The 23,286-nt window shown below is 46.2% G+C and overlaps 1 protein-coding gene across 1 annotated transcript in view; it reads left to right on the forward strand.

Moving 5' to 3' along the window:
- Window positions 1–2,870: 2,870 nt before the first annotated feature.
- The window catches only part of LOC124789703 (purine nucleoside phosphorylase-like), an 82,497-nt gene continuing 62,081 nt past the window's right edge, over window positions 2,871–23,286 (forward strand). Inside the window, exon 1 of the mRNA XM_047257155.1 lies at window positions 2,871–3,169. Coding sequence (XP_047113111.1) covers window positions 3,144–3,169 — 26 coding nt within the window. The 5' untranslated portion in view covers window positions 2,871–3,143. The remainder of the gene's footprint in view (window positions 3,170–23,286) is intronic.

Genomic DNA, 23,286 nt, shown 5'->3' on the forward strand with positions numbered 1-23,286 from the left:
ACCACTTGTTTCCATTTTTCAAACAAAATTCGATGCAGATTCTTTGCTCTATTTTTTATAAAAATCGAAAATCGCCGAACACACTAAAACATTCCATCCTTTCTATCTGTCAAAAACAAACGAAGTACGCTATACACTTGAAACTGTGAACATATGTTCGGGACATGTGTATCAACATAACAAAAGAAAAGATCGATAAGCCGCGCTGGATTAGCCGAGCGATCTAGGCGGCGAGCAGAAAAGTAGTCCGGCCATATGCTCACATCGGCACGGCGCATATGAGCAGTGGTAGTATTGCCCATACGATAAATATTGCCTTACTGTATACTGAATTTTATTGCCTTTGGGTAGTGTTTCGTTTTTCGCCAATTAAACGCTCCAGCTTTCTTCGTTAGTACATTATACTTTTCTGTTATTTATATCTGTATTGTTTTCTTTGGTTTTTCTTCTGTCAAGAAAAATGCATACTTCAGTAACTGGTGAGCCATTGGCCGCTGGGATTTATTATATGCCTCCGCGATGTTTTCAGATAGTAAGAAGGGACAGAGGGTGGTGAATAAGGAAGCAAGGAATATTATAAAATCATGTGATTAAGAAGCAAGGCAGGAAAGTAAAACAAGGTTATCTTCTCGCTGCCTAGTATGCTGGCGTATCTGTACGATCTGTTACAAAAATTTGGAAAGGGGTACTCTCCTGGTAAAAAGCGTCTAAGATCTGAAGTATAGAAGTCTCACTGTGATTACTTGGATATGGATGTAATAATGTAGTACGACACACTGTACTACATGCATGTGAATATCACATTTTCACTACAAGCTAGAAACAGTCGAAAAGTAGTCACAAATAACAATGTTTTAATTGGTTCGCCATGATGAGAAAAAGCATTTCCATTGTTACATGTACATTATCAGCATTAATAAACTAATTATGCAACAAGCTACACAAATGAAGAAAATGGTCGGTATTATTACGGAAGTAGGAATATCCTAAAAAAGTGTCATGATTAGATATATTTAATTTGTTGAAATGTACTGCTGACAAAGGCAGATCTCCTTTCATGGCAATGTTTTTCGAACTTCATCTCACAAGGCGCACATGGCTAGCTTCTGCATTCCTGTCGCGCGCATTATCCTCCGCTGCTGACAGTACACTGACCATTCTATTGTGCGGCAGATCAGTTGTTTATTTTTCTCAATAACAACTATTTTATTCGTGATCACACATTGTCAGTTTGTCAAGCCGTAGGTGAGTAACCAGTACCTGGCATGTGCCTATCATTCCACCTGAAGGAACGCTCATTATTTTAATACTGCTCAGATCAGGAGAAGGAATAAAATCCTTTGGTAACTTTCCAATCCAGTCGCTCAGTGTTATAAATACGATGGGTTACGGGGATTCCACCAAAATTTCAACAGAATTGGCGATCTATTTTTGTGTTAGTGGCTAACCTTTTCTCATTCGAAGAAGCATCATCGTTTATGATGGTGACAGGGTTAATTGTACTTCCTTTGTCACAGTGTAATTTGCCAAACTCATCTCACAGCAGCTATTGCGACAGAATTCTGAAACGGAGTGCCTCATTAAACAAGTAATTGGCAATAACAGAGCTCAATAGCTTACGAGAAACGTCATAGTGTCGGTTTGCAGTAACATAAGAGAAGAAATTTCATGTTTATTTTCATACTAGGAATCTCTTGCTTCGCTAGCTGTCGATAATTCTTAAAAAATTACAGTCACTGGAGTAAAAAATAAAATAAAACGGGAAGTATAAGTTCTGTTATAAGAAAGTACTGTTATAAGAAAGTTCCGTGTGTTTACGAATTGGCAAAATGCTCTCCTCCTTGGGTGCTATCATTCGCCAAACTTTCGTTTCGATGTCTCGAGCGGTTTAGGAGATATGAGAGATGTTGCGAGTATTTCATTCTCGCGGGCGTGAGATTGGAAGTGAGCGTGCTACATAGGTTCCATTTTCTCGAGATCGGAGGCAATTAGAGACCTCCTCCCAAGTCTAAAGAAAAATTCAACATGTTAGCTAAATTTCATACGCAGCAACATATGGTGTTATACGCAGCAGACGCAAAAGCATAGAGACCCCTAATTTTCATTGCAAACGTTTTGAGTTTTGCGTAGTGTCTTACTAAAATGTGTACATCACAATAAGAATGGCCATTAGCGAGATGATGGGCACTTCGCCACGAAGCTGACATATAACGGTACAAGTAAGGCAAAAATAAAATATTTTCAGTGAATATTTTCTGTAAAATCGTTTGAGAAAGATAACAGGTTGCGTGCGCTTCGGTTCTGTCAGCGCAGAGCGTCGCCAGTCGGCGCGTGCGAAGTACGGTGTACGCGTCGCAATATGCGCTGCACCAGCGCGACCCATGCGGCACGTGCGTGTCGCGCTGTTGTGTCGTGTCACGTCACACGTGCTACACGCGTCTCAATTTGCGCCTAGCCTATGCAGTCATGGACTGTGCGGCTGGTCCCGGCGGAGGTTAGAGACCTCCCTCGGGCATGGGTGTGTGTGTTTGTCTTAGGATAATTTAGGTTAAGTAGTGTGTAAGCTTAGGAACTGGTAACCTTAGCAGCTAAGTCCCATAGGATTTCACACATTTGAAAAGATCGATAATCGAATGTACGTTGCCCGTGCAATTTGAATAATCACCTTACTTTTTTGAAAGCCCCGTATACACAGTCGGCACGTGGGAATTGGCTATCGGCGAGTCCGCGACGCCGCTCACTGTGACAAGAGACAAGCGCGCGTAGCTGAGATTCCCTCCCCTCCCCCGCCTTCCCCTAGCGCGCTCAGTCAGCTGTTCTCTCCCCACCGTCGCCGCCTTACTAGGTTACCGGCTCGAGTTGTCGAGGAAGAAGCAGCGGCCGTAGCCAATGGCGGCGTGAGTACGGCTATGGACAGAGGTTCGCAGAAGTAGACAAGGGAAGTTTCTGCGTGTGACAAGCAGCAGCGCAGTTTGCCAGCCAGACGCGACACACGTGTGTGTAGCAGCAGAAGCGGCGGCGGCAGCACGCGGCCGTATTTTTAGCGGTTGCGCCGACTTGTTTCAAGGAGGGAAGAGGATAGCAGACTCCCTCTCTCTTGTCACTCCACTCTGGTCCAGTCAGCAGCTGACAGCGAGGCAGCCATGGTGGATACCGGAGACAGCCAACCGTAAGCTTCGTCCGTCACTATAGTTGCTCCGCTGCGCTTTGCTCGTCAAATATGACGCTTCGTACTGAAACTGCTGGAAATAACAGCCTGACTAACCATAAGAAACATTGTAACCTCTCACTGATATGAATGTTTACTAATCTCGATGCTTTTCGAAGGCTTAGATCCTGCTGCAGGTCGCTATCTTATACACTCATGTTCAGAAACAAAAAGAACACCTTGAATGACTAGAGTGAACGTTCATGTTCACAGGACATGTACAGGGGACAGGCAAAATAATGTGAACACCTGCACTTACTTGGGAATGGTTTATTAATAAGGGGCTGGATCCCCATTTGCCCCCCTTCTAACAGCCGTGTACCGCAAGTCTCTAGAAGAACGGAAGGTTCCAAATGATTGGAAAAGAGCACCGGTATTTCCAGTTTTCAAGAAGGGTCGTCGAGCAGATGCGCAAAACTATAGTCCTATATCTCTGACATCGATCTGTTGCAGAATTTTAGAACATGTTTTTTGCTCTTGTATCATGTCATTTCTGGAAACCCAGAATCTACTCTGTAGGAATCGACATGGATTCCGGAAACAGCGATCATATGAGACCCAACTCGCTTTATTTGTTCATGAGACCAAGAAAATATTAGATACAGGCTCCCAGGTAGATGGCATTTTCTTTGACTTCCGGAAGGCGTTCGATACAGTTCCGCACTGTCGCCTGATAAACAAAGTAAGAGCCTACGGAATATCAGACCAGCTGTGTGGCTGGATTGAAGAGTTTTTAGCAAACAGAACGCAGCATCTTGTTCTCAATGGAGAGACGTCTACAGACGTTAAAGTAACCTCTGGCGTGCCACAGGGGAGTGTTATGGGACCATTGCTTTTCACAATACATATAAATGACCTAGTACATAGTGTCAGAAGTTCCATGCGGCTTTTCGCGGATGATGCTGTAGTATACAGAGAAGTTGCAGCATTAGAAAATTGCAGCGAAATGCAGGATGATCTGCAGCGGATATGAACTTGGTGCAGGGAGTGGCAACTGACCCTTAACATAGACAAATGTAATGTATTGCGAATACATAGAAAGAAGGATCCTTTATTGTATGATCATATGATAGCGGAACAAACACTGGTAGCAGTTACTTCTGTAAAATATCTGGGAGTATGTGTACAGAACGATTTGAAGTGGAATGATCATATAAAATTAATTGTTGGTACCGCGGGTGCCAGGTTGAGATTCATTGGGAGAGTCCTTAGAAAATGTAGTCCATCAACAAAGGAGGTGGCTTACAAAACACTCGTTCGACCTATACTTGAGTATTGCTCATCAGTGTGGGATCTGTACCAGATCGGGTTGACAGAGGAGATAGAGAAGGTCCAAAGAAGAGCGGCGCGTTTCGTCACAGGGTTATTTGGTAAGCGTGATAGCGTTACGGAGATGTTTAGCAAACTCAAGTGGCAGACTCTGCAAGAGAGGCACTCTGCATCGCGGTGTAGCTTGCTGTCCAGGTTTCGAGAGGGTGCGTTTCTGGATGAGGTATCGAACATATTACTTCCCCCTACTTATACCTCCCGAGGAGATCATGAATGTAAAATTAGAGAGATTCGAGCGCGCACGGAGGCTTTCCGGCAGTCGTTCTTCCCGCGAACCATACGCGACTGGAACAGGAAAGGGAGGTAATGACAGTGGCACGTAAAGTGCCCTCCGCCGCACACCGTTGGGTGGCTTGCGGAGTATAAATGTAGATGTAGATAATGTAGCTGCGATTCTTCTCGGAATACGTGCATATAAGGATTGTATAATCTCCAGTGGAATGTTATGCCACTCTTCGATTAGAACCTCTTCTAACTCCTGTAGCGACGAGGGAGGCGGAAATCTGCTGTAGAGTCTGCGCTCCCTACCGCCCACAAGGGTTCCATAATGTTCGAATCCGGAGATTTTGTTGGCCAGGGAAGAGGCTGCAGTTCACTTGCACGCTCCTCATACCACGATTGTATTGTCATGGCTGTGTGAATGGGTGCATTGTCGTCCTGAAATATGGTATCATTGTTGGGGAACAACATTTAAATCATGGGGTGCACCTGATCATCTAAAATGTTCACATAATCGTTGGCTCTAACAAGGCCTTTGAGAGTAATGATGGGACCAGCAGAATACCATGATATGGCCGCCCACACCATCACACTTCCACCTCCATGCTTAGCAGTTGGAATCAAGCAAACAGCACTGTAGGCTTCTTTTGGCGTTCTCTAGACGTAAACCCGGCCCGATGCTGGAAATAACGAAAACGTTAACTCGTCGGACCATATCACGTGTTTCCACTGATCAGCCGTCCAGGATTTATGTCCCTGACGCCATGTTTTATGCTTCTTTGCGTTAGTTGTCGTCACTAATGGTTTCGGTACAGCAGGTCGTCCGTAAAAATTCGTTTTACGGAGTTCTTGGCAGACAGTGCCTTTAGATACAGAGTCTCGAAGATGGCAAAATGGTTCGAATGGCTCTGAGCACTATGGGACTTAACTTCTGAGGTCATCAGTCATCTAGAACTTAGAACTACTTATACCTAACTAACCTAAGGACATCACACACATCAATGCCCGAGGTAGGATTCGAACCTGCGACCGTAGCAGTCCCGCGGTTCCGGACTGCAGTGCCTAGAACCGCACGGCCACCGCGGCCGGCGCGCGTCAAGAGTCGCGGCACCCATCTTGCAGATAATTTTTTTCATATCTAATTCTTCACTTAAAGTGTGATTTACCCTTTCAGATGACATCTGGCAAGCGTGAGCAATTTTACGCACTTTCAATCGGCGATCCTCCATGACCATTTTGTGCACTTTAGCAGTGATTTCTGGAATAGTGACACATCTTGAACGACCACTGCGCGGATCATCATCTAAGCTCTCCTGACCAAATTTAAATTCATTTGTCCGCCTGGCAACAGTTGAATATGATGGAGCAGAGTATCCCAGTATATTCTGGAAATCGGCATGAATGTCCTCTGCTTTCGCACATTTCTTTACGAAGTACTTAATCACTGCTCGAATCTCGATTTTTTTCTATCTTCGCAAATCACTACACGGGAACAACAACAGCGTCACCGCCACAACTCTCTTCCGAGAGCACTGACGTGGCACATGTTTACAGGCAACAGTCCAATGGATATCACGTGAACAATTCGTTGCGCTAGCGCCGACCTATCGTGGTGATAGGTTAGGTTAGGTTAGGTTAGGTTAGGCCGAGAACTTTTCAAACCACCCTCGTATGATGATCATTTCTCCCTCTCTAGATGGGCATCAACAAAACGTTATCGCATTCGGAGGAGAAAGGTTGTGATTGAAAATTCACGAGAACATTCTGCCGCAGCGAAAAACGCCATTGTTTTCATGATTGCCACACCAATTCACGTATCATGTCAGTGACACTCTCTCCCCTATTTCGCGATAGTACAAAACGAACTGCCCTAATTTGAGCTTTTTCGACGTCCTCCGTCAGTCCCATCTCGTGCGGAAACTACACGGCACAGCAATATTCCAGAAGAGGGCGGACAAGCGTGGTGCAAGCAGTCTCTTTAATAGACCTGTTACACTTTCTAAGTGCTCTGCCAATAAATCGCAGTCTTTGGTCTGCTTTCAAAAAATGGCTCTGAGCACTATGGGACTAAACTTCTAAGGTCATCAGTCCCTTAGAACTTAGAACTATTTAAACCTAACTAACCTAGGGACATCACACACATCCATGCCCGAGGCAGGATTCGAACCTGCGCCGTAGCGGTCGCGCGGTTTCAGACTGTAGCGCCTAGAACCGCTCAGCCACTCCGGCCGGCGGTCTGCTTTCACCACGACATTATCTATGTGATCTTTCCAGTTCAAGATATCTGTAATTGTAATCCCTAAGTACTCAGTTGAATTTACAGCCCGTATATTTGTGTGGTTTATCGTCTAACCGAAACTTAGCGGATTTATTTTAGTACTCATGTGGATGATTCCGCACTTTCCACTGTTTTGAGTCAATTGCCACTTTTCGAATCTTACAGATTGCGTGTCTAAATCATTTTGCTGGTCTTGACCATGTGATGACTTTGCAAGACGGTAAATGACAACATCATCTGCAAAGAATCTAAGACTTTGCAAGACGGTAAATGACAACATCACCTGCAAAGAATCTAAGAGGGCTGCTCAGATTGTCTACTACGTCGTTCATGTAGATCAGGAACAGCAGAGGCCCTGTAATACTTCCTTGGGGAATGTCAGATATTGGTTCTGTTTTACTCGATAACTTTCCGTCAATTACTACGAACTGTGACCTTTTTGATAGGAAATCTCGAGGCCACTCACACAACTGACACAATTCTTCATAGTTACGCAATTTGATTACAAGTCACTTGTGAGGAAAGGCGTCGAAAGCCTTCTGGAAATCTAAAGATGTGGAATCAGTTTGACATACCATGTCGACAGCATTCATTACTTCGTGAGAGTAAAGAGGTAGTTGTATTTCACAAGAACGATATTTTTTGAATCTGTGCTATTTGTCAGTAAATCGTTTTCTACGAGGTAATTCACGGTGTTCGAACACAGTATATGTCCCAAAATCCTACTGGAAATCGACGTTAATGGTATGGGTCTGTAATTCAGTAGATTATTTCTATTTCTTTTTTTGGGTGTTGGCGTGACCTGTGCAACTTTCCGGGTTTTAGGTACGGATCTTTCGATGTGCGACGGTTGTGTATGAATACTAAGTATGGAGCTATTGTGTCAGCGTACTCTGAAAGGAACCAGACTGGTATACATTCTGGATTGGAGGCCCTGCCTTTATTAAGTGACTTACGCTGCTTCGCTTCACCGTAAATACCTGCTTTTAAGTTTTTTATGCGGCAGTTTTTCTACATTAGAATTCTGGAGGATCTCTCGTCGGAACAAGAGGCCATGAGTCATACGGCTGGGGCCTACGTGAAGGCGAGTAAGGAGGACTTCATGCCGTGTGCGTGGCTGGAAAGAGGTACGCCACGGCCGCACTGGGGATTTTACTAGACGCAGCTTATTGTTTGTCACTTCCAGCCACTCATCTTCCCATCGACGCATATGACTCTGTACCTCAACAGCGAGTCGATACCACGTAGGGGGTTGGCACAGTGAAATGGCTGCTACGTCCACCCTTTTGTACCCTGTAATACCCATGTGCCCTAGCAGAAAGACTCCTCTCACTAAACTTTCTTCTAAGACACAGATCATGTGTCAGAGTTAACTGCCGTCTCAGCTATCATGGCTTCACAGCTAAAGATACAGATCATGTGTCAGAGTTAAATGCCGTCTCAACTGCCATGGCTTCACAACTAAAAGTGATAATCGTACTGCTTAAGCTACATCGGCGTGGCCTATACACACTGGTGGACATCATTATAAGCACGTCAGACAAAAAGAATTAGTCACAGCCACAAGACATCAGGCTAACATCACGTATCATCACTTCTAGCCTTGACAACGGCTTCATTTCGGCAAGAAATGTAGACTACAAGTTTCTCCACGTATGCCGCATCCAGCTAAGCCATTCAGTGATCACTGGATACCGCAGAGCTAACACGTTGCAGGGGTGTTGATTGCAGCCTTTTATCCAGTTTTGCAAATAGTCCCAGACATTTTCTATGCAACTAGAATCGCGTGATTTTGTGGGTCAGTCAAGGCGCAACAAGGTGCCTAATTGTTCGTCAGAAGTGTGTGTGCTACCCCTAGAACAAGGTGTTGTCGTCTTGGAAGACGTGAGCGTTCACAGCATATTCATGACGAAGATGTAGAAGAAAGGAAAACACATGGTTGCCGAGTATGTTCTACGTCTACACCTACATCTACGTGATTACTCTGCTATTCACAACAAAGTGCCTGGCAGAGGGTTCAATGAACCACCTTCAAGCTGTCTCTCTACCGTTCCACTCTCGAACGGCGCGCGGGAAAAACGAGCACTTAAATTTTTCTGTGCGAGCCCTTATTTCTCTTATTTTATCGTGATGATGATTTCTCCTTATGTCAGTGGGAGCCAAAAGAATGTTTTCGCAATCGGAGGACAAAACTGGTGATTGAGACTTCATGGGCAGATCCCGTCGCAACGAAAAACGCCTTTGTTTTAAGGATTGCCACTCCAATTCACCTATCATGCCTGTGGCACTATCTCCCCTACTTCGCTATAATACAAAACGAGCTGACCTTCTTTGTACTTTTTCGATGTCATCTGTCAGTCCCATCTGATGCGGATCTCACACTGCACAGCAATACTCCAAAATAGGGCGGACAAGCTTGGTGTAAGCAGCCTTTTTAGTAGACCTGTCGCACCTTATAAGTGTTCTGCGAATGAATCGGAGTCTTTTGTTGCTTCTACCCACAATATTACCTATGTGATCGTTTCCGTAAGTATTTAGTTGAATTTACAGCCTTCAGATTGTGTAACTTACCGCGTAATCGAAATTTAGCGGATTTCTGTTAGTACTCACTTTTCTTTATTCAGGTCCAACTGCCATTTTTCGCACCATACAGATATCTTACCTAAATCATTTTGCAATTCGTATTGGTCATCTGATGACTTTACAGGACGGTAAATGACAGCATCATCTGCAAACAATCTAAGACGGCTACTGAGATTGTCTCCTACGTCGTTAATATAGATCAGGAACAATAACAGGGCCTATAACACTTCCGGGGGAACGCTGGATATTATTTCTGTTATACTCGATGACTTTCCGTCTATTACTACGAACTGTGACCTTTCTGACAGGAAATCACGAATCCAGTGGCACGACTAAGGCGATATTCCATACACACGCAGTTTGGTTAGAAGACGCTTGTGAGGAACAGTGTAGAAATCCTTCTGGAAATCTAAAAATATGGAATCAATTTGACATCCCCTGTCGATAGCACTCATTACTTCATGAGTATAAAGAGCCAGTTGTGTTTCGCAAGAACGATGTTTTCTGAATCCGTGCTGACTGTGTGTCGATAAATCGTTTTCTTCGAGGTACTTCATAATGTTCGAATACAGTATATGTTCCAAAACCCTACCGCAAATCGACGTTAGTGATATAGGCCTGTAAGTCAGCGGATTACTCCTACTTCCCTTTTTGAGTATTAGTGCGACTTGAATAATTTTCCAGACTTTAGGTGCGGATTTTTCTGTGAGCGAGCGGTTGTATACAATTGCTAAATATGGAGCTATTGTATCAGCATACTCTAAGAGGAGCCTGACTGGTATACAATCTGAACCGGAAGCCTTGCTTTTATTAAGTGATTTAAGCTGCTTTGCGTCACTGAGGATATCTATTTCTATGTTTCTCATCTTGGCAGTTGTTCTTGATTTGAATTCAGGAATATTTACTTCGTCTTCTTTGGTGAAGAAGTTTGGAAAATCGTGTTTAATAACTCTGCTTTAGTGGCACTGTCATCAGTGAGTTCACCGTTGCTATCGTGCAGTGAAGGTATTGATTGCGTCTTGCCACTGGCGTGCTTTATGTATGGACAGAATCTCTTTGGGTTTTCTGGCAGATATCGAGACAGAATTTCGTTGTGGAAATTATTAAAAGCACCTCGCATTGAAGTACGCGCTATATTTCGAATTTATGCCAGACTTTCCCTGTCTTGGGGATTTTGACTTCTTTTAAATTTGGCATGTTGGAAGAAACATTCTGGTTCAGGCTGATAGTAACATGAATGGGCGGATTCAGCACCTTAAAAGCAGAGAAAGAGAGAGCGAGCGGACGTTATTCACTGTAGAATATCGTAGAACCAACTACGACGCAAACTACACACTCCGCCGGCTGGAGTGGCCGTGCGGTTCTAGGCGCTACAGTCTGGAACCGAGCGACCGCTACGGTCGCAGGTTCGAATCCTGCCTCGGGCATGGATGTGTGTGATGTCCTTAGGCTAGTTAGGTTTAATTAGTTCTAAGTTCTAGGCGACTAATGACCTCAGAAGTTAAGTCGCATAGTGCTCAGAACCATTTGAACCATTTTTGAACTACACACTTCAAACACTTCATTGGACCGCTGGTGCACTAGACGTTGCATCATTTGAACTGGGACAAAATAGTGACTCGCTGGAGCACATTACACGGCCCGAGCCAGCTGCTTCCCAATGTCTGTGCTGCTTGGTCACCTGAAGACGTGGAACTTCAGATGCCGGTGTGAGCAACGACTAACGCGAGGTACTCGACTACAAACGTCCACTGCATGCAGTTTTCTTATTAGCTATCTCTCCTAGACTGGTGAAGGTAGGCCTGCATACACTGACAGTAGCAGTTTCTGTCGGAATTGAAATCGACACGGAGTGGCACGCGCCTCTGGTCGCTGTCGGTCTGGATCCGTTTAAGACCGCTGTTCCGAGACCGCGAGAGCTACTGCATTCCTTGTAGACTCGTTGGATAGTTCGCTTTGATACACCAACAAACCGGGCAGCCACACCCGTGACGTGGTAGCGGGCGCGCCCGAACACGACAGCTCATTCCCGCCGCTCTGTCACGTCTCCACGCCGGGTACACATGATTTCTTGCACACGTGACGTCATTATGACTCACATGCTGTACCGAAGAAGCGAACATGACGTTCGAAACAAGAACATTTGCCTGAAGTGCAGATAACTGGACATTACACATTTTCTTTACTGCAGGGCATATTAATCACGGAGTTACGGTGTTTATAAATGTCTAAAAGTTCTGCATTCGTGTGGACTGGGTTAGGATAAGGGAGTAATTAGAGTATTTGCAAGAGTTATTTCCGAAATTTGCTGAAAAAGTTATACCAACTATTTTTCTTCATACGCCTTCATCAACCCCGAAAGTCAGACGACTTGCTTATTTACAAGAAAAAAACAATCTGAGGCCAGCTGGCATTGAATCCAATGACGTACATATTCGACAGTGTTCATTAAGATGTCTCAACAACACTGTCTAGAAACTCTGAAAAGTAGTTTCAGGAGTTGGTCTGCAATTGGAAAGGGTGGGTAGCAATTCTAGCAGATTAATTGAAGCAGCAGCTGCTTTATTTTATGTCCTATGAATTAATGTTATTTCAAAATAACAGCACATTGAGAATCTCTCGAAAACGCCTTGGCATTGGTAAGATTTGTTGTTATAAGTTGACAAAAAACGGCGTACTGCTGGTTAAAGAAGTCCTAATCAAATATTATATTAATTATTGACAATGAGAACTCGCACGTGAGAGTAAGTATGTGTGAGAGAGAGAAGGGGGAGAGAGAGGGAAGGAGGGAGAGAGAGAGAGAGAGAGAGAGAGAGAGAGAGAGAGAGAGAGAGCGAGAGGGAGGGGAGGGAGAGAGGGAGAGAGCTCTCAGTAGAACGAAAAAAACAGTCCAAGTTGCAAATTTTTACTTTTTATTCATTCGATGACTACTTTCGGGCCGAGACCCATTTTCAAATCATCGTCACATCGTCGACAATGAACATTGCACGTTTTTGGCAGCTTCGAAAATGCCATTTTCGATCATGTTATGATGATTTGAAAATGGGTCTCGGACCGAAACTAGTCATCGAATGAATATAAAAGTAAAAATTTTCAACTTGGACTGGTTTTTCGTTCTACTGATTAACTGAAGTTGCCGACCCAAGCTATTCCAGCATGCTGGAAGTTCGTAGGGAGAGCGCTCTTCTATGTGCATATCACCGAATACGACAGGACACACTTCTGTTACATTAATAAAGACGTGTCAGGACGTTTTTAGAAATGAGAACATTGTTTTTTGGGAAATGGTGGGACGTCAATCGCCTACTTTACAGTACACTCATAACTACTGCACCACGACGATCTTACGAAATTTTTGAGTTTGTGCTGTAACTCATGAAGGCTTTAAACACCGATATGTCATAACTTCGCGTTTAATTCCAGCAAATTGTACCAAGAACGACGTTTTTGTATAAACCTTCAATGTGCCGTTGCCTTGAGACGGCGTGCTTTCATAACACACGACACAGCGTGTGACGTCGAAATGACGGCCCGTTTGTATGAAGTCTTGGGAAATGAGTGTTACCACCCCAAGGTTGTGACCCACGTCCTGTCTCGGTAGCTGCGTGACTATCGCGGCGCATTGCCAAGCGAACGGACCCTGGGTTCGGTTCTCGGCCGGGCCGAAGATTCTCTCCACTTTTGTGTTGTCCTTATGTTCGTATCGTCATAATTGAGGTTCTGCTATCGAGACGGCTGTATGGACATAATATATAGTCAACTATCCTTTTCCCTGCGGCTTCACCTGCATGTGTATTTAACACATATATTGAACACATCTCCTCCTCCCCTCTCTGTTCCATCTCTTTCTCCCTCTGTGTGTCCACTCCATTCTCCCACCTGTATCACCTCTTCCCCACTGTCTCTTTCTCTTCATCTCCTCCTCCCCCTCTCTCACCACATCTTCCTATCACTCCCTCTGACCATATTTTTCTCTACATCTCTCTTTCCATCTCCGCACCCCTCTCTTTTCCACCTGCCCACTACCCCTCTACACCCTGGACCTGTGTTATGCAGCTCCCCCTCCTCCCCTCTCACTTTCGATTTCCTCCTCCCCTCGCTCTGTCCTTCCCCTCCTCTATCCGTCTCAATCTGTCCCCAACCATACTCATCGCCATGTGTAGCCCCTGCAATACAGCTCAATAATGCAGGCCAATACTACTCCCACAACACACCTGTCATGGAGAGCAGGCTACATTTCAGGGGTTTGTAAATTATTTATTTGCCGCCGACATACAGGCTGCCGTGCAAAGCATGTCGATACAGCAGCAAATACTACTCCAACATGATACTCCTCTCATGCAGGGCAGTCTACATGTCAGGGCCCAGAATACCACTTCTTGCCCCCAACACATAGGCTGCCCTGCACAGCAGGTTCGTTTGGCAGGCTGATGCTCTTCCCACTGAACATACCTGTCGTACGGGGCAGCTTATAGACTAGGGGCTACGAAAAACGTGTTTGTGCCAGTATCTTCGCACCTGTTGGAACTATGAGGGTATAAACCCCACAGTGCTGATGCTCATAAGGTCTGCTGTTCCTATGCAAAATTTGGTTGGAATCGATCCAGGGGAGCAGATCCCAGAAACACACTTATACATCCTGCTTTGTATAGACACTGTACACTCACATTAAAGCGACGACCTATCAGTAGCCTGAATAGCCAACTTCTACAGTGTGAACCTGTGCAAGATGTGCAAGAAGAGAGTCAATGATGTTCTGCTAGGTACCAATTAGAATGTGAAGCCATGCTGACCCCAGTGCTGTGGCCAACTGCACTGGGATTCTCAGTTGAGGGTCCACGGCATGAACAGGCAGATCGAGGTGTTCTCACAGATTCTTGATTGGGTTTAGATCCAGGGAATTTGGTGGTCAGGAGAGTATGGTAAACACATCCTGGTGCTCTGCGAACTATGGATTTATACTGTGATCTGTGTGACACGCTGCATTGTCCTGCTGGTGGAAACCAGGTAAAACGAACTGCATATAGGGGTGCATATGGTCCCCAGGGATGGATGCAAACTCATGTTGGTACAGTGCGCTGTCCAGGATGACGAGATCATCCAGGGAATGTCATGAAAATGTTCCGTAGACCACAACGCTCCCTCCTCCAACCTGGACCTTTTGATGATTGTTTCAGGGTGTCTGCTTTCAGATGTTTCACGCAGTACACGCCAATGAAGCATAGCACGTGATTGATCTGAAAAGGCCACCTGTTACCGTTCAGTGGACGTCAAGTTGTGGCACTGGCTTGCAAATTCCAGCTTCCGTCACCAATGAACAGCAGTGAGCATGCCTGCTGTGGAGGCCCGTACGCAGCAACATCTGCTGAACGGTCGTTGAGGAGACACTGTTGGTAGCACCTTGGTCCATATGGGCGATCATTTGCTCAGCGGTTACACGTCTATTCGCCCATGCACATGTTTTCAGTTTTTGTTCATCCCTCTCACCTACAGCCTGTGGTGCACTACAGTTGTGTCGGCACTGGTCTGAATAGCGCCATTGCGCCATTTTTCCATGCACGGTATGCTTTAATCGTGGTCGCATGCGAACGGTAGTTAAACCTTTTCGGAAATGCTTCCACTCTTGGCCCGAAAGCCAAAGATCATGCCCTTTTGGGCGTCAGATAAATCGCTCCGTTCCTACACGACAATGACTGCACTGTTCTCTACATCTTTCTTTTTCCTTTACTGAATTTCAATTCCCCCTGAAGGGGGGCGGGCTGGCAGCAACTTAGTACGCTGCTCTACAGCCTACAGACTTTTTAAAAAAGTAAGAAGAAAATAAACAATAAAAGCAGGCGATAAAATGGTGACTTAAATTGTAAAACCGCGGAAAATTGTGGAAAGTTAAAACATAAAGGAAAGGGGTAGGCAATGCTCATAAAATACACAGGAATCAGACAAGTAACATAGTAGACACACAATTGAAAAAACATGGCGACAGTCTGGTTTCTGTTCGCAAGAGATAAAAAATCACACCCAGTGACAGTATGATGTCTGTTCGCAACACTTCCGAAAAGACACACAACACTGAACACTCACTGTAAAAAACTGCACGAAAATGTTGGCACAAAGATGACACTCCCTAGCCAAGGGCAGATGGGGGGGGGGGACCTGGACAGATGAGGGGGAAAACAAGGAGGGAGGAGAGGAAAAAACGAAAAGGAGGTGAAACCAAAGGAGGGAGAGGACTCACAAGGGGGGAGACGGGCAGAGCAAACGTGAGAGGGAATGGGAAAAGGCAGAGGAGGGAAATGCAAAAGGACTCGGGGGAGAGAAGGGGGGCAGAGAGAGGGTAGGTGGGGAAACAAGATGATGGAAGGGGGGGAGAAGGAGCCCGGGAAAAGGACAGAGGAAAGGAGGGGGAATGAGGATCAGAGTTGATAGGAGGAATAAATGGAGAGAGAGAGGGCATCATCCGGGAGGGGGAGTAGATGGAAGCCACCTTGGGAGAGGAGATGAAAGGTGTAGAGATGGAGGGTAGGGGGGACACAACAGTGAAGATGTGGCAGGGGGCGAGGATTGGAGGGGAGAGGAGCAACCAGGGGGTGAGGGGGATCAAGGCGGCGGGAGGTGTAGAGTATGCGGATATGTTTGAGGAATAGGAGCAGATGGGGGAAAGGAATGAGGTCACAGACGATCCACGTGGGGAACGGGAGGCATATACGGAAGGCGAGGCAGAGTGCATGACGCTCAAGGATCTGGAGGGACTTATAGAATTTGGGGGGGGGGGGGGTTCTCTGCATCCTTCTCGACACGCTTTATATACCCACCACTGCTAGTGCTGCCATCTGTGAGAGATTACTGCACGCTGACGTCGGACATACGCGGTGTACAACAGATAACAGTGTAATTGGTAGAGTCAGGCCTGTCTTAGGGTCCGTCTGGTGCACTGTGTCCTGCGTGGTAGGAACAGGTCCGATAATATCGCGTGGTAGGAACAGGTCCGATAATATCCCCGTTTTCTCAAAGCTTATTAGGGAAAATCTGCGTACTTTTATCGTTACCATCAGTTTGCTGTAAAATGCTGAAACACATTCTGAGCTCCAATGTGTTACCAGAAAAACTCGAAATAAAGTAATTTCACCTGTGTATAGTCCATGTTTGTTCGTGTGCTTTTTATACTGTGGCCGACTTTTAACTTGTTTTTGCCTCCAGTGTTTTTTAAGTGTGCTACACATTGCCAGCTGTGTTCTTTTTAACTTAATGTCGACTTTTTAACTGTTCCCCAGTGCATGTCCCCATATTAGTGTGTATTTTAACTCCCATCGTCTCCATTTATGGTGTTTTTTACATCCCCCTTTTTTTATCCCCCTTTTATACAAGAGCTCGCCTTCTGTATTTGTAAAGCCCTTTGGCTGAAGAGTGGTGGACTGTGCCACTGCCAGCTCTCTCCTGCCCATGTAAGATGGGAGAATGAAATTACAATAAAGAAAAAAAAAATACGGTATCGATCGTACTATGGCAACGCATCACAGCACACGGCCAATACGAGTTTTGTTTTAGGTGACCAATAACAGGCGAAAAAAAGCCGATGGAAATACTTCTGGTGTAGGCTGTGTCTAACCACAGAACTACACGCGACAACTTACTTTCAATTACCGCTCACGCAACCACTTTGTTGAACAGTTCACTGCTAATATCCACAGGCTGCTGAAAGCCGTAATCTGTAATAATTAGCGCACTGCGAAGTTATGCTTACGTTTTATTTGATTACTGACGAAGAGGAATCTTCAGACGTAAAGTTAGGTTCGACGTAACCCAAGAGAGGGCTATAGGACAATTGCTGTTTACAATATAGACAGGGTGAGTCACCTAAAATTTGCACCAAAAAAAACTCTGGAAATGGAGATTACTATTGATGTGCAGTTTTCACAAAATGGATTGGCAGTTAGGGGCTCGTATTGGTAACCAGGTAACCAATCAACAGATGTCAGTGTCAACAATCAGTTATGTGACAGGATTTGTGATTTCCTGTGAGAGAGGTAACATTTCGCAGTAATTGGCGGAAAGTCATTGAGTAAAACAGAAGTGATTTCTGGCCTTCCCCAAGGTAGTGTTACAGGCCCTCTGCTATTCCTTATCTATATAAACGATTTGGGAGACAATCTGAGCAGCCGTCTTACGTTATCTGCAGATGACGCTGTCGTTTATCGACTAATAAAGTCATCAGTAGATCAAAACAAATTGCAAAACGTTTTGGAAAAGATACCTTAATGGTGCGAAAATTGGCAGTTGACCCTAAATAACGAAAAGTGTGAGGTCATCCACACGAGTGCAAAAAAGGAATCCGTCAAACGTCGGTTACACGATAAATCAGTCTAATTTAAAAGCCGTAAATTCAACTAAATACCCAGGTATTACAATTACAAACAACTTAAATTAGAAGGAACACATAGAAAATGTTGTGGGGAAGGCTAACCAAAGACTGCGTTTTATTGGCAGGACAACAGACCTACTACGGACACTGCCTACACTACGCTTGTCCGTCCTCTTTTAGAGTACTGCTGCACGGTGTGGGATCCTTACCGGATAGGACTGACGGAGTACATCGAAAAAGTTCAAAGAAGGGCAGGACGGTATGTATTATCGCGAAATATGAGAGAGAGTGTCACAGAAATGATACAGGATTTGGGCTCGACATTTTTAAAAGAAAGGCGTTTTTCGTTGCGACGGAATCTTCTCACGAAATTCCAATCATCAACTTTCTCCTCCGAATGCTAAAATATTTTGTTGACACCGACCAACATAGGGAGAAACGATCACCACGGTAAAATAAGGGAAATCAGAGCTCGTACGGAAAGATATAGGTGTTCGTGTTCCGTGCGCTATACGAGATTGGAATAATAGAGAATTGTGAAGGTGGTTCGATGAACCCTCTCCCAGGCACTTAAATGTGATTTGCAGAGTATCCATGTAGTTGTAGATGTAGATTGTAACAGTACTTAGAAAGTGTATTTTTGTCCAAACATACACTTTTTTAAATGGAAAAATATCTGTTCACATTAACGAACTAAAAATAGGGTAAATTAGAGAGACAGTGGTGTTTGTTGTAGGATTCTAGTGTGGGTCGTTTACGAGGTATCGTAGTTTGAAACCTTCCCACACCGACACTTGTACAATACTTGTCGTAGCACACACTAAGGAACTACACAAGCCGGCCGTTGTGGCCGAGCGGTTCTAGGCGCATCAGTCCGCAACCGCGCTGCTGCTACGGTAGCAGGTTCGAATCCTGCCTCGGGGATGCATGTGTTTGATGTCCTTAGGTTAGTTAGGTTTAATTAGTTCTCAGTTCTAGGGGACTGATGACCTCAGAAGTTAAGTCCCATAGTGCTCAGAGCCATTTTCACCATTTTTGAACTACACTAATGCGTACACTACTTACGTGGATTCTGACGAGTAACGAGACAATTGACCATCAGAGGTTGTGTTCAAAATGACCACCGCCAGCGTCAATACACGCTTCCAGTCTGGCATGGAACGAGTGCTACACACGTGGTAACATTTCAGCGGAGATGTCCAAGCGGGGTCTCTCAGCTTCCACACAGGAAAAAAATCTACAGGCGTTAAATGCGGGGAATGGGCCGACCAAAGTACAGGTCCTCTGCGTCCAGTCCAACGATTTGAAAACAATTCGTAAAGACATGCTGGAGTACTTCGTACACTGTAGGCTGGAGAGCCATCATGTTGGTACCACATGTTCCCCCTAGTCTGCAGAGGAAAGTATTCTTACAGCCGTGGAAGATATTACACTCCTGGAAATGGAAAAAAGAACACATTGACGCCGGTGTGTCAGACCCACCATACTTGCTCCGGACACTGCGAGAGGGCTGTACAAGCAATGATTACACGCACGGCACAGCGGACACACCAGGAACCGCGGTGTTGGCCGTCGAATGGCGCTAGCTGCGCAGCATTTGTGCACCGCCGCCGTCAGTGTCAGCCAGTTTGCCGTGGCATACGGAGCTCCATCGCAGTCTTTAACACTGGTAGCATGCCGCGACAGCGTGGACGTGAACCGTATGTGCAGCTGACGGACTTTGAGCGAGGGCGTATAGTGGGCATGTGGGAGGCCGGGTGGACGTACCACCGAATTGCTCAACACGTGGGGCGTGAGGTCTCCACAGTACATCGATGTTGTCGCCAGTGGTCGGCGGAAGGTGCACGTGCCCGTCGATCTGGGACCGGACCGCAGCGACGCACGGATGCACGCCAAGACCGTAGGATCCTACGCAGTGCCGTAGGGGACCGCACCGCCACTTCCCAGCAAATTAGGGACACTGTTGCTCCTGGGGTATCGGCGAGGACCATTCGCAACCGTCTCCATGAAGCTGGGCTACGGTCCCGCACACCGTTAGGCCGTCTTCCGCTCACGCCCCAACATCGTGCAGCCCGCCTCCAGTGGTGTCACGACAGGCGTGAATGGAGGGACGAATGGAGACGTGTCGTCTTCAGCGATGAGAGTCGCTTCTGCCTTGGTGCCAATGATGGTCGTATGCGTGTTTGGCGCCGTGCAGGTGAGCGCCACAGTCAGGACTGCATACGACCGAGGCACACAGGGCCAACACCCGGCATCATGGTGTGGGGAGCGATCTCCTACACTGGCCGTACACCACTGGTGATCGTCGAGGGGACACTGAATAGTGCACGGTACATCCAAACCGTCATCGAACCCATCGTTCTACCATTCCTAGACCGGCAAGGGAACTTGCTGTTCCAACAGGACAATGCACGTCCGCATGTATCCCGTGCCACCCAACGTGCTCTAGAAGGTGTAAGTCAACTACCCTGGCCAGCAAGATCTCCGGATCTGTCCCCCATTGAGCATGTTTGGGACTGGATGAAGCGTCGTCTCACGTGGTCTGCACGTCCAGCACGAACGCTGGTCCAACTGAGGCGCCAGGTGGAAATGGCATGGCAAGCCGTTCCACAGGACTACATCCAGCATCTCTACGATCGTCTCCATGGGAGAATAGCAGCCTGCATTGCTGCGAAAGGTGGATATACACTGTACTAGTGCCGACATTGTGCATGCTCTGTTGCCTGTGTCTATATGCCTGTGGTTCTGTCAGTGTGATCATGTGATGTATCTGACCCCAGGAATGTGTCAATAAAGCTTCCCCTTCCTGGGACAATGAATTTACGGTGTTCTTATTTCAATTTCCAGGAGTGTATATTAGCAAGTCGCGATACCTGAGCGCGTTCAGTGATCCGTCTACGAAAAATGGGCGTATGAGCTGACGGTTCTGTATCCCACACCACACGTTTACACTCTAGGGACACTGACGTTTCTTTTGACTACAAGAACCGTACTGTACTTCTACATGAGTACTCTGCAGTTCACAATTAAGTGCCCGGCAGAAGCTATTTCTCTACCGTTCCTCTCTCGAACGGCGTGCGGGAAAACGACCGCTTAACATGTGTAGGAATATGAAACCGGAATTTGGTTGTTTGAAACTGATAAACAATGTTTTATTCAAAATAATCGTCATTGCTGGTTATACATTTCTCCCACCTCTCCGGTAGGCTATGAATGCCACGCCAAAAAAACAATTCTTCTTTTGAAGCGAACCAACCAGCGAGCCATTTCCGTACCTTCTCATACGAATTGAAGTGTTCCGTCTACGAAAAATGGGCGTATGAGCTGACGGTTCTCTATCCCACACCACACGTTTACACTCCATGGACACTGACGTTCCACCGGACGAATCCAACGGGAACTGTCAACAGGCCAGTATTGTATTGTACTCTATGTTAACCGGGGACCTAGAAACGACGGAGAGGCTCCGTCCCCGCCGCAGCCGCAATGGTCCACAACCCTACGACGACTACTGCAGTCCACTTCACCCCTCCGCCACCCCACACCGAACCCAGGGTTATTGTGGGGTTCGGCCCCCGGTGGACCCCCCTCCCAGGGAACGTTGTTTCACAGCAGACGAGTGTAACCCCTATGTTTGCGTGGTAGAGTAATGGTGGCGTACGCGTACGTGGACAACTTGTTTGCGCAGCAATCGCCGACATAGTGTAGCTGAGGTGGAATAAGGGGAACCAGCCCGCATTCGACGAGGCAGATGGAAAACCGCCTAAAAACCATCCACAGACTGGGCGGCTCACCGAACCTCGACACAAGTCCACTGGGCGGATTCGTGCCGGGACCAGGCGCTCCTTCCCACTCCGGAAAGCCGTGCGTTAGACCGCTCGGCTAACTGGGCGGGCAGTAGATGGTTCAGACGGCTCTGAGCACTATGGGACTTAACTGCTGTGGTCATCAGTCTCCTAGAACTTAGAACTACTTAAACCTAACTAACCTAAGGACATCACACACATCCATGCCGAAGGCAAGATTCGAACCTGCGACCGTAGCGGTCACGCGGTTCCAGACTGAAGCGCCTAGAACCGCACGGCCACACCGGCCGTCCCGGGGAACAGACCAGTAGTGCATGTTTCGGACATGATCGAAAAATGTGGCTTCAGCGCTTAATAAGATAGCCGAGCGGGGTAGCCGCGCGTCCAAGGCGCCTTGTCACAGTGCGCGCGCCTCACTCCGTCGGAGGTTCGAGTCCTCCCTCGAGCATGTGTGTGTGTGTGTGTGTGTGTGTGTGTGTGTGTGTGTGTGTGTTGTCCCTAGAGTAAGTTAGTTTAAGTTAGATTAAGTAGTGCGTACGCTTAGGGACCGATGACCTCAGCAGTTTCGTCCCATAAGACTTTACACAAATTTCCAATTTTTTTACTAAACAAGATACATGATACATCAGGAGTATCCTGCCTTAATGCCCATGAACAGAAGTTAACACGGTTCTCATAATCGTTTCGATGCAGCTCTTGATGGAACCTATGTCGATGAAGAATGAGTAGTACACTGGTGCCGTCCACTGTGGCCGAGCGGTTCTATGCGCTTCAGTCTGGAACTGCGCGACCGCTACGGTCGCAGGTTCGAATCCTAGCCCGCGGATGGATGTGTGTGATGTCCTTAGGTTAGTTAGGTTTAAGTAGTTCTAAGTTCTAGGGGCTGATGACGTCAGATGTTAAGTCCCATAGTGCTCAGAGCCATTTGAACCATTCTTTAGGACACTGGTCTGACTCGTGCCACTTCCTCGTACGACTGGGCGGGAGCTAACTTGCAGATCAACTACAACAGCAGCCAGAACGTTAATTTGCCCCTCATCTGTCGTCACTTGTTTCCTTCTTTTACGTTGCCTAGTAGTTACACTACCACTTTCACATAACTGATTGAAGAGTTTTATAAGTAACTGCCGAGATGGTTGACATCTATTGGGATATCTTGCCGCACACACCGTGCAAGAACGAACTGTATTCGTCCTACACTCTCCGTAAGCCATGAGTATATCGGCTTTTTGTGCGTTGGTAAACCTCATCGTCCACTCGCGGCCTACGGCTTGGACTGTCGCACACTAACCGTGTAGCAATGCACTCAAGGAACACAGAAACACAACAAAGTAGCGACTACGCAGATTGAATACCACAAACAAGTGTCGGTATTGGAACTTTTGAAAATACGATACGTCATAAACGACTCGCACTAGACGCCTGCAACAAACATCGCTGTCATTCTAATTTACCCTACTTTTAGTTTGTTAATGTGAATAAACAATGTTCCATTTAAGAAAGT

Source organism: Schistocerca piceifrons, chromosome 3, assembly GCF_021461385.2.
Source record: "Schistocerca piceifrons isolate TAMUIC-IGC-003096 chromosome 3, iqSchPice1.1, whole genome shotgun sequence".
NCBI classification, from domain to species: domain Eukaryota; kingdom Metazoa; phylum Arthropoda; class Insecta; order Orthoptera; family Acrididae; genus Schistocerca; species Schistocerca piceifrons.